Source organism: Ambystoma mexicanum, chromosome 1p (genome assembly GCF_040938575.1).
Source record: "Ambystoma mexicanum isolate Mex_15411 chromosome 1p, UKY_AmexF1_1, whole genome shotgun sequence".
Classification (NCBI taxonomy): Eukaryota; Metazoa; Chordata; class Amphibia; order Caudata; family Ambystomatidae; genus Ambystoma; species Ambystoma mexicanum.
The window spans coordinates 214268544-214281266 of NC_090921.1; the positions used below are offsets into that span (position 1 = coordinate 214268544).

The following is a 12723-nucleotide window of genomic DNA, read 5'->3' on the forward strand; positions in this document are numbered from 1 at the left end:
GGTACTGTCCTTGGCTCCTACAACAAAGCAGTGTCAGTAAAGACAGCAAAGCCGGTGAGTCAAAGAGACGGATACCAAACCAGCCTGTGTTTTAAACCAGGGTTGCAAGCGGCAACATTGTATAAAGATATCTAAAGTGAACAGTGTGTGAGACGTATGTGACGAGCGATGCAAATATAATTGGAAACCAAAAGGAGTGACTGAACTTTGGGAGACCAAGAAAAGATACCATAGACATAGTTGTTCGGTGCCACGTGGGTGCTCATTCGAATGTCTCTGTTAGGTATCCAACTGATGCCAAGTGTGAGAAAAGGGAATCTTGACATCGAAGTGATCCTACAATGGGTCAAACTAAACCCTTGCACATTTGAAAGTCTTCAATGGTTTAATGTACACTGCAATTGGTCTGAGCCCGGCTGAGGGAGACCGTTTGGGTAAAAGAAAGAGATTGAGCATCCCGAGAAAGAATATTCTTGGAGCATTGTAATAAGGGGATCTGAGCCCGGAAGAGGGGGATCAAGGTGAAGAAGTGAAGGGACATGGACACAGAAGGTCCCAATGGAACTATATCCTTGTGCCGCAGAAGCCAGAGTGTGTGTGCTCAAGTGAACCGCCTTGCCATGTGCTGAAAACATGGGGAAGGGAGGCAAACGGCCCAAACATCCCGTGAGCACTTCTTTCTTTTTCATGACCACTACCCCCACACTATTTGTAAATTAGTGGCATGGATAGGAAATAGGTTTAGTATGGCCCTTTTATTTTGACAAGACTCCACTAGGACTGCATTATTATTTGATGGTCGTAGCTGGCTCCCATCTGTAGATTTAGGCTTAGATGGGTGATTTTCACACACTTCTGAAAGTTCAATAAACATCCTTGAACTGTGGTCACTTGTGTCCTTCTTACTTTTGATACCATGCCTTCCTTACAGTACAAACTGCTGTCCCTCAGGGATGAATACCAGATGCCATCTCGGGGGAAACTATGCTATTAACAGCAAGAACCAGCACAGAGAATCAGTACACATCTCATTATATTAAGGTTTCACATTACAAGTGCCATCTTACTTGGCGTATGCCTTTTCCAGCAGGGCGCACCAGAACTCGTTCACATCCACAGAGCTGCAGAAGAGCAGCCGACCATTCTTGGTGGGCAGCCGGTCATCGATGACCACGTCCTGCCAGCAGCCGAACCTCCAGAAGCGGAAGTGGAAGATCCCTGCGTACTTCTCAGGTCGCCGAGGGTCCCAGTCCTGCTCCTTGTAGTTGGGAATTACCTGAAGGGAGAGAAACAGAGATGGGATCCAGTGGCTATGAAGATGGAGGAGTAGGGAGGGAAGGTCACAGGTTGTAAGTAAACCAAGTAGGAGGCACATCGTGCAGGGTCTGTCGGAGAGATATCAAAACAGCAGTCAGGAAGTACACACAAAGAAGCAGCCAGGAAGGGCAGAGGCAGGAGCATTTATAAAGGATCATGGGCAATAGTGGGATTCAGTGACGGTGGAAGTGGTTTGGAGGAAGGGTAGAGATGGTTGGGAGGAGGGGCGTTGTTACAGGAGTTCATATTTTGGAAGGGGCACCTGGAGCAGAATTTAGGAAGGCTTAAAGGCAGGAGAGAATTCAGAGAGGAACCTGAGGCAGAAGTTTGCAGACAGTGACGTAGTTCATGCAGAAGCGGTTAGGAATGAACATAGAGAATAGAGTTGGGGGTTAAAGGCAGGAGTTGACACAGAATATCAGAGACAGAGAGAGTCATGTGATGGGGCATGCTCACCTTCTTCCATACAGAAGGCTCAGTGGCGAGGCAGGACGCTGCAGCCACCAACCAACAATTTCCAAGACTACCCTGATGCAGGTCTCGGGAGCTGATGCCATCCACAAACATCTGCGGGTTGGAGCAGATCTCCTACAGGGAGAACGAGAGAGAGCGTTAAATACAGCAATACCCGTTGCAGGGCAATGCCCATCACCTTACCCTTTGAAGAACACGGTCTATCTTTAGGGGGACTTCTCTGAACAACACTGGTATGGGGTTAAGAGAACCTTCATAGGTGTGTGCAGACCTAACCCCTCAAGTTACATCAAACTCTCACTATTAAAAATGACTGAGCAGCAAGGAGTCATTCCTCAGGGAACTGGAGACTGGTGCCAAGTACACTCAATAGTCAAAAAGAGGCTCGATAAAATCATGTAGCGCACTTAATGTACATTGTAATTATGTGCATTAAGTACGCTACGCAATGGACAAGCCTGTGTACTCAGACTACTACAGTGGTGATTTAGCGCAGTACAAAAGCCTATGAAAGGATTAGCATAACATTAAGTCAAGAGCAACTGCAAAGTAACGCAACAATATAGATACACAAAAACAGTGCAGATGTTGCAAGTTGACACCTGGATACTGTTACCGTGCAAGGTGGGGAAGTAAACAGTGACTTTAAAAACAAAAAAGGGCCTTCGATATCAGATTATTGCTTAAGAAGTCCATCCAGCCCTAGCCCCGAAACTAAGGATCGCCAATAGAATCGGGTGAATAGACAGTCACAGTTACTTAAGCGGCAGTAGAAACAATAGGAATATCCTCTCAAAGGATTCAGGCGGGGCGAAGCGAATAGGCAGAGCATGAGTGGTGCTTGCAAAGAAGGTAGGGCAGCCGCCTATCTGAGTTGTCAAAGGGACCCCGGCAAAAACTCCCAAGTCCAGGTTCCACCACCAACGATCATGCCCAAGATGGCTAGAGGCAAGTACTTCACTCTCTGTTGAAATTGTCGCAGTCCGAGGGATGAACAAATAGTGTATCAAAACAAGCCCCAGGTGCCCCAAATAGAAAGGCCAACGAGTCCAGGTAAATCAGGAAAACAGCGGGGGAAGGTTGGAGTGGACTACACCAGCTGACGTTTTCAGTGAAGAAGGACCAGGGATCCTGTGTGCAAAGGCAAGTTCAATTGTTTTGATTGGGTCCGGCTCGCCAGAGTAGATGGTGGTCTCAGGTTGAGGACTCACGATTACCGGAAATGACTGGAGTTGGACCTTAGGATCTCAGTAAAGGGCGACCTTCGCTTGGAGTCTTGTGATGATGAAGAAGGTGCAATTGGATGACCAAGCAAAAGCCTGCAGGAAGCACTTGGAAACAAAGCGACTCAGTTCCAACTGATAACTCAGCCGGGTGGAGAAGAGCGATGAACCAAGATGTTCGATGACGATACAGGCAATGAGGGAGCAACACTGTCAGGATATGTAGATCTTCCAGACTGGAGCAGATCTGAAGGTCCTACGAGCTTAAAGAAGGTTGTGAAAAGGAGATGTCGGATAGTGAACCAGTTGTGCCTACTGGCACACGGGAGGGAGACACCCAGACAGGCTTCCTCTGGTTGAGAAAGCCAGAGTTTTGCCTTAAGAGAGTTGCGTTTGCCAATGGTGGTTGCAACGTCATCCCACCGTCCTTCTTCGTCCTCTCAGCGCCTCAGATATGGGTTAAAGTAGTCGACTAGTGGATGGCTTCAAAACATCCCCACATATACACAATGCAGGGCTGGGTGCTACCTCATCCCACCTATCAGGAGACGGGCAGAATTCCAAATTCGAGAGGTTATCCAGTCCTCCATAACCAGCTCAGAGGCATCCAGGGCATTGGTCAGAATGCGGAGGTGGATTATGGCATCTAGGACTCTGAACCATTTCCAAGCACAGAGATACCCTGTCCAGCAAAGAGTTATGACCAACATGGCCGTTCCTTGAACAGGAGGAAGATGGACAAAGCCAGTGGTTCACAAAGACTGGGCATAATCAACAGGGTAACCGTTTTGGCCACCATACCAGTCAACAGGGAGCCTTATGGTAAAAACTCAAAGATGCACAGCAGTGCCCTCAAAATATGAGGCCGGTCAGGAACATAGCGCCTTGATGGAAAATGCACCCATGGTAAAAGGAAATGGGGGGCAGGGCGCCCCTGCACTTGTGTCTATAGGGAACAGTAGTGCTACACAAAAAGGTGAAATGGGGGGGGACATGCTCTAATATAAGGAATAGTCTGTGTTACCTCCAAAAAAATACGTGCACAGGCAAGTGGAGTGGAGAAAGCATTCATTGATCAGAGGCAGAAAAAGACTGAAAAACAAATCAGCCACAAAATATGCTGGTGGCTGTAAAAGTAGTGAAAAGGCATAAACGTTCCTTTATGTACCACTGAGCCCATGGCATGGCGGTCCTGTACCACAGGCCATGTTTATAAGAAGCCATATTCTTAATGGGTGCGCTAGGTGACCACGAGGTAGCCACTGGATGGGGGAAAAAGGGCAGCCTACTCCCAGCCAATGAGTTTTTTGCTTTAATCCATCACATTCTATCATATCATATCATCTGGTGGTTAAAGGGATAAGGGGTAACGGCATTAGGAACAACAATCGAGGTGGCAGGGGGTCCTGAAGGATCGGCTACACAATCCACGCTCAGTAGGCCACAAGCGTGCCCAAGTCCACTCACCAGGGCCCAGAGTGAGCCACGACAGAGCGGTGTCGCTCCCATTCTGCAAATATTTCCTGCAAGCACACACACACACACCTTCCTTGCTGAGTTCAGGAGGATACACAAGGATTCTTTAGCGTGAACAGTAATCAGTAATTACCGAAGGCTGCAGCCTTGAGTACACAGCAGTGGTACATTCAGAGAGAAGGTCAAACTGTGTGAATCACATACAAATTGCAAATATTATACACACTAGGTCTACACCGGATAATGTCAAAATGATCTACAGAGCGGATTGCAAATGGCGATGGCTTAATATTTGCAGGAATATTCCCTCAAGATCCTCAGTAGGGTCTACTGGACTCCAGGGAGACTATTTAAAAGAGGTCTGGTGGGCTCCAAGGCTTGCTGGGGGTGAAGACTGAGGGGGCTCATATATAAGCATCCAACTGTAAAGGTGATGCCTGCCCAGCCACTCTCATCAAGGACTGCACTGAAGCGCTTGCTCCCTTCCTGACAGCATTTGTTAATGCCTCCTTCGCAACAGGGAAGGTCCCCACCTCCCTCAAGGAAGCATGGGTCCGCACCCTCTTAAAAAAACCAACTCTCGATCCCACCTCCCCCAACAACTATAGACCCATAACCACTGTCCCTTTCCTCCTCAAAATACTCGACAAAGCAGCCTATCTGCAGGTTCAGCACTTCATCGAAGAAAACAAACTCCTGGGACCAATCTGGCTTCCGCCCTAGACATGGGACTGAAACCGCCCTACTGGACCTGAAAAACCAAATGGACGATGCCAGAGACATGGGCAAACCAGCTCTTCTCCTACTCCTTGACTTATCTGCAGCGTTCGATCTCGTAGATCATGACGTCCTTTGCCATCATCTCTCCTCCACTGCCAAGTTCTCCCCTGACGCCACAGCATGGATCACATCCTTCCTACAAGACAGAACCATGCAAGTATTCTCCGACCTAGCCTCTGCCTCACCCACTACCATACTCTTTGGCGTGCCCCAAGGCTCATGCCTCTCCCCCACACTCTACAACATTTTCACACGACCCCTCTTCCTCATCCTCGACGCTATGGGTATATCCTACACCAACTACGAGGACGATACCCAGATCCTCCTTACCCTCACATGCAGCTACGACACTGACGCCATGACCCTTAACAACCTCTACAACACCATCCAAGCCTGGATGGCAGACAATGGACTATGCCTTAACTCTGACAAGACAGAACTCCTACTGATAGGTTCCCCCGAAACGCTAAAAAAACTTGACTCCCAATTCAGTCACTTCACCATCGACACCATCAAAATACCTGTATCAGACTCAGTCAAAACTCTTGGATTCTATCTAGACTCTAACCTTTCCATGGACAGACAAGTCAACGCCATTGCCTCCTCAGCCGCATATCATGCTAAACTGATCAACGCAGTCAGGACTTTCCTCTCCAAAGAGAACTGCACAAACATAGCCAGAGCCATCAACGGCTCCAGGCTAGACTACTGTAACATACTCTTCCTAGGAACCTCTAAAAGAAACTTGGAGAGGCTACAAATCATCCAGAATAATGCTCTCCGAGCAGCCCAAGGTATTGCCAAAAGGGACCACATCTCAGAAGCCAGAAAACTAGCCCACTGGCTCCCAATAAAGGAGAGAATAATTTTCAAAACTCTCACACTGACACACAAATGCATCCATCTCACTGCCCCCGACTACCTCTCACAAAGAATCCACCCCGTCGCCTCTACAAGGCCAACACGATCACCCTACACCAACATGCTCTCTGTGCCACTAGTAAAAAGATCCAGAGCAGGTGGATCCAGCTTCCCCTATGTCGCACCCACTCATTGGAATGCCCTACCTCCCACCATCCGCAGTGAGCCCTCCCTCCTAGCCTTCCGCAAAGCATTGAAAAACCACCCTCTTCTCATAAGGTCCCTCGCAGCAGCATGAATACCAACCATAGAACCCACTGCTTAAGTTGTATTTACCAACCGCATAATCTGCAATGATAACCGTGCTTGTTCCTTTCTGTAATATGCCTCTTGTTGATACCATGCCTGTAACTAAGCTCATGCAAGTAACAGCGCCTCAATGCCCCTGGGCTGCTTGCGCGCTATACAAATTTAAATAAATAAATAAATAAATAAATAAATAGCACATGCTCTAGGAATGCATTAAAAGTAGGACTTTCTGGAGGGGTAACAGAGGTCATGAACAAAGTATTCAGAATGAACTTTTGAAACACTGATCCTGGGGCAGGAGGTTGCACTGTTGGAACGTTGGCTCTTCAGATCTGCACAGGGGGCTAAAAGACTAAGCATCCATTGTTGGATGAATAGTCTCTGGAGCTCAGCAAAATGTCATTGACTGAAAGTGTTATTTTCTGACGTCAAAAGAAAGAAACTTTACGAGAAAATTTGGGGACTTCATATGATCCTGTTTTGTGCTAAAGATGGTGAAGGGTGAGGCAGGGGGGAATAATATGGAGGGGGAAACAGGGGATTGGATGTTGCACATTTGTTTTTTTCAAATTGTTAATAAAATAATTGAATCAAAGAAAATGCTTTGATGAGCCTGGTACTGGGGGTTCCAACATGCATCTTGAAGTGAAACCTGAATGAGCCAGCTCTACAGTACCCTGAGGAAGTCCTGTTGCCTAGAGGTACATCCTCAAGATTCATTTGCAGTTAGTGGCTGGAGAGATGAGAAGCAGTATTCCTTTCAATAGGTTACACAGTCTATAATTCTCATCCTTTCCCTCAAAATGGCGCCCCCTACTCCTGCTGTCACACTCGGTTCCACTCATGCAGTGAAGGGATGATGGCACGTTTTTCAGAAATATCCATAACAAGGCAGCCAACTGCCCTATCTCAGTTCTTTAGATACCAGAACATCTCATCTATCCTGTCCCCCTCAGTTGGGGAGCTTTATAGAAACATAATGTTGTCACGGTGAGAAAGTTAATTAAAACAGTTCAGTGGGAATAATACCAGGTAACTTAGCAACATGGTATGAAATATGATCAATAACCCCCCACCCTAAAATTCATGGGATGGGATGAGCTGAGCCAGGGCCTTGAGCCAAATGCCCCTCTTCCCTCAGTCCCAGGTGGTCTCACCTTTGGCCTCTTCCAAACAACACCATCCGGTGGGGCCTTGGTATAGAACATGGTCTCGCTCACAGCTGGGAAGAGTGGGTCTTCGAACAGGGTTTTGCGCTGCAGGCAGGCCCGCTTCAGCTTCGCATAATTTTGCCCCTGGTAGGGCACCACCGAGTTTGCCATCTCTAAGCGTGTCTCTCAGAAGGAGGGGTGGTTGCACCTGAGAAAGAGAGGATCAAGAAAGAGGGTGTTCAAACAAGAAAGCAATCGATGGCAGACTCCTTCATTCAACAGTCATCTCTTGTACTCCAATACCCAATTCTAACCGCCAAAGAGCCACAGAGCGTTGCAGTATTCTTCTCACACAAGGTCTGTCTTAAGACAAGTAGATTTCCAACAACTCCCAGCACAAACGCTCTGCTCACTGAACTGCCATTCCTAGAATGCGGCCAGAGGACACTACATTCCATGCTGATAAGCGGATGGAGGAAAGAACCACCTGCAAACAAGGGTTGCTGCACGGCACATGGCAAGATGGAACACCTTCCTGCCTTAATGGAAAATCACATCAGTAAAAGTTCAGTAAAATTGCCCCTAACATGCTAAATAAACAAGGAAAGTAATTTGTTTTGCAATTTATTTTGAAGTAATGACCACCTTTCCTTCGTTGACTTTGACCCTGCCAGCTGCAGTGACCCATCCTTCCAACATCTGTTGGACCTTCTGGTCCCACTCCACAAACACACATTCTTCGCAATTCTCACCACATTCAAAACCTTCCCATTCAAGGCATCTGTTCTTAAGGCTCACGTGTGCACTGCCAACGCTTCCAGTGACAGGATACACCTTGTTCCTCCCTTTGATATACAGTGTGGATGCTTTATTTTCTTTTTGAGTCTCCTTTGACTATCAAGTTCTCCTCGACTGGTTTAACCTGGTTGTACATTTCCTTTGCTCCCTATAGTATTTGCTGCTAGATATCTGCCATTATGCACTCTTTAGATGTACCTTCATTGCATTGTGCAAACAACCAACATGGGCTCCTAAAGTCATATGGCTAAAGCATCTTTGTTCAAAAATAGAGTGCACCTATTGGATTGTCTGTGTAGCCTATAGGCTTGCAATATGGCTATCACAGGACAACCAGGCCTGAGGAAATGTTATATATTCCCCATTAGAGTCTTTTTGAACTTTTCCTCAGTCCACTGGCTTGTGGGTGATGATGTGCAAGTGTCTGGTGATCAATACATCTGTGGCTATCTTGTGCCATAGCTTGGGTGGAACTTCTACAGGCTTCAACGGAAAAGACCCGATATGCAGAACTGTGCCACTGCTTTGACATTCTCTGCAGAGTCTAACATAACATGTTTCTGCTCCGGAATGCCATAGATTTGGTGCCTTATAACCCTGAATGTTCTCATTTTTGCTTGCTCTGGAGATATACATTTAACTAACTTTCTCAGTACTATCCCATCCACTGAGTGTTCTTATGCCAACTGCACAAAAGGCCTTAACCCACCCTCTACCACTCTCAAGGTCAGCAATCTTCCTCAAAATACCAGGAAATTCACCACACCGATGATGGGGTCAATCACCTCTATGTGCACCGTTTGCTCTCTAGTTATAGGCTTCCCGCTTACTTAGCACACATCCCGAGCACTGCCCGTTAGGGATTTTCCATCCTTCCTTACACCCTCCACTCCGACTCCAACGGAAGCCTACATCCGTCTGCGTCTACATTGTAATGTTCCACCTTTCTACTCTATACAGTATTGAAATGCCTTCACCCTGCAGGCTATGCTTGATAGTCTTGGAAATGCCCAATGTACAAACAATCAGGACTACATTGACTAAAGTTATCAATGTTTTGTTTTTTAAGGAAAACCCTTATCCTACCACCAGATAACAGCTTGAATTGCTCTGTTCCACAAGTACCCACTATTGCCTCTTGACTGTGGTACCTCTAAACCTGGGTCAACAATCAAAAGTTAGTTTTACCTCCACCTCTGTGGCTTGGTACTTTAGAGCTGCTCCAGTACCGCCCCAGTCACATCCATAGTAAGATTTTTCTTGGAGGCATCAGAAAGTGCTGAGGTGGGAGCCTTAATCACTACTATTTTCACCATGAAAGTCTGCTCGTCTCCCCATACAAACATGGTTCCTCCATTTACTGCGTAAGGATTCCACTACCAAGAAAAGATGTACAGGAATTTAGAATAATACTCACAGTCTAAGAAAGGATGCCATTTCCTTAGGGACGTCATTTGGGGGTCACCATGGGTCGCAATTGCTACCCCCGTGGTCTCCCTAAAAAAATATTACAAAAAGTTTGTTTTCCTTTTTTATAATGCAAATGAAAGCTCCTGGGCTGAGGCCAGTGCCATGTGGCTCTTTGTTTCTGGAGTGGCTGGGTTATTTGTCCAGGCCTCTTCAAAAACACAGGGGGTTGCACAAGTGTAACACTTTCAGCAGTGACCCTAAATAAGAATGAATAGGAGTAACAAATAATTTGTCTTTTTGGAATTGTATACAATAATTGCTAGACTAATTAAAGGTTTATTTCAGGCACACTTTAGGGGTTGAGTCACCGATTTATTTGGTTCTTTAACACCTCGGCTTAGCCTTTCATCCTTCCACGGTCGATAAAGGAGTACCAACACAGGTTGGGTGATATTGTATGTATATTTGTTCTATATAAAGCTCTTAAGCGCAAGTGCTTTATAATAAACACATCATTATCATTTGGCCTTGGGTGTCTGCCTGCATTCACAGTAAATTGGTAATATGGGCCTATACACACTGATATTAATGATATATATGGTGATCCATTGTTGTATGAAATGTATATCACATTATAGCGCTATTGTAACCATATTTTTCGTAGTGTACTTAGGAACAATGCTATGCGATTCCCCTTCCTGGTGCGTCAATGGGTGAAAGGTGGTGTTCCATCACTTCCAGTGAGGTCACTTTGGGGTTGGGTCAAATGGCATCACATCCTGTGATGTTAGAGGTCAAGGGTCGTGTGATGTTACTTCCGCTACCCCTGGCGTTTTGGGGTAATGACATCACTGCATTTCCTTCTTCATCAAAGGAGTGTGGGCTCTTTTCATGGCATCTACCAAGTTTTCTTTGGCTCCAATAACACCCTTAACTAGAGTGTGCTCTAAATAAACCAACTCCTAATCATCCTTCCAATGTTTCCACTTCCCTTACCATAACAAAGAAGCTCAGCCTTTATTCGTCCAGTTCCATATCAAGCCTAGTCTGTGTTGAAGATACCCCTTGGTAGGGTGGGCTGGCCTCAGGGTCTGTGATGAGGAAGAGTAGGATTAGAAGTGGTGAAGATTACATTACCCCATGTCCCTCTTCCTCGTCCTTGCGAAATGACGAGAACCAAAGCGTAGGCTACAGCACAAAGGGAAACAAGTGATGGCAGAGTTAGATGCCACACCTGTGTTTAATAAGGGCTCTTACTCACCGAATGAACCCAGCCCCCCCTCTATCAAACCTACGGTCCTATGCATCAAGCAGGTCCATGCGATAGTGTGCCATCAATGAGTGTGGAACCACTAAATGGGTGGCAATGCACATTTTCATACCCAGAGAAAGGGAGGGGAATCTGTACATTTGGAGAAAGTGGGGGAAAATGTGCCCTTAATCCATCTGCTAAGTGATGCCGATGAAGCTTTTCTGTCCTGTCCAGAAAGACTGAATGTACAGACAAGTGACTCGACCTACTAAAGTTAGCCATCCTCAGTAGGCCGAATCGGACAACTCTCCTCACACGTAGAAGATGCAGCAGCCTTTCCTCTTCACATGAAGGGCAAGAGTTGAAGGGAAGAAGCAGGACCTCCTCAAAGTGGTGGAACCCCAGGTGGAACGCTTAGATCAAGACTTCTGCTTGTACTACAAGGACATGCTCCCTAAAAATCAAGGGACCCGGGGCAATGGCAATGGGTCACAAGAGTTTAAATGTCATGAACTTAACTTCAGGCTATTCAAGAAGGGCAAACAGAGTCTATTAAAGAGCCTTAACCACTAAAGAAAGATCCCAGAGAGGAAGTGGTGACTTCCCTGGAGGGCGGAAAAGGTTAGCATTTTTAGTAGCCTGATGGCCAGCACTGAAGCCCCTTCCCTCATGGAACATTTAATGGTTTGGTTGCTACCCCACTGACTCCTCAGGGTGGGAACTGAATGCGTCACAGAAAACCAGTCTTACAGAAATTGTAGAACCGTAGGAGTTGGGCATGTAAGGTGTGGTATATTACGACAGGAACGACAGGATGGAAATGCCTTCCAATTCTTTAGGTCCACCTGTAAGGTGGATGGCCGCCTGGAATGTGGTCTGTGTATTGCCACCTCAGCTTAGCCCCATGTGCTCAATTTCCAAGCCACCGACTGCCATGGTTTCTGCCTACTTGCCTCCTTAACTCCCAGATGGATTGAGCTGAGGAGAGGGGACTGGGTGAAACGCAAGTTGGTACAACAGAGGGAACCAAGATCTTATCAGCCAGTGAAGGGCAACCAGGATCACCCTCTTTGCCAGAAATCTTGGGATAAGTGGAAAGGGAAGAAATGCATATAGAAAATGGGTTAGCCATGAGTTTGAAAGGGTTTCTATCCCCATTGCTGGGGTCAGAGTAATGGGATCAAAATCTACTTAGTTTCATCATTTTCTCTGGTACCAAATAAGTCTGGGAAAGGTTGATGAAATCCTTTGCTCAACTCCCTGAACATCACCCTAGAAAAAGGGTGAGATTACCATGAGAAAAACACCCTGCTCAGTTTGTTGGCCCTACTGTTGTCCAGACCTCTGATTTAGGATGCAAACAAGGCTAGAAGGTATGTTACAGCCCATGTCTGCAGGTGCATGTCCGGGACCGATATCTTTCGATATCTTGTTTCCTCCATGGTGGTGAATGTGTTCTATAGAGACGTGGTTGTCCATCTCCAGTAGGACAGTCTGATTCACTAGAAACAGGAAGAAATTATTCACCACTTTGCAGATGGGTGCACTGGTCTTCCAGTTCGATGACGCCGTCTGTTCTTCCTGTGGCGAATGAGTCCAGACTTATTTGTCGAAGTAATTCATGATCACACTCTGGAAATGGCAAGTGGAACAAACGCCCCCGGGCCAGATA

The 12723-nt window shown here is 46.5% G+C and overlaps 1 protein-coding gene across 3 annotated transcripts in view; it reads right to left on the bottom strand.

The window, feature by feature from the left end:
* Positions 1 to 12723, bottom strand: part of LOC138567882 (calpain-5-like) — a 167027-nt gene that overhangs the window by 66670 nt on the left and 87634 nt on the right. For all 3 annotated transcript variants that reach the window (XM_069646379.1, XM_069646377.1, XM_069646378.1), the window contains exons 2-4: positions 7598 to 7799; positions 1774 to 1905; positions 1068 to 1276 (exon numbers count right to left, since the gene is read on the bottom strand). In XM_069646379.1, coding sequence (XP_069502480.1) covers positions 1068 to 1276; positions 1774 to 1905; positions 7598 to 7762 — 506 coding nt within the window. In that variant the 5' untranslated portion in view covers positions 7763 to 7799. The remainder of the gene's footprint in view (positions 1 to 1067; positions 1277 to 1773; positions 1906 to 7597; positions 7800 to 12723) is intronic.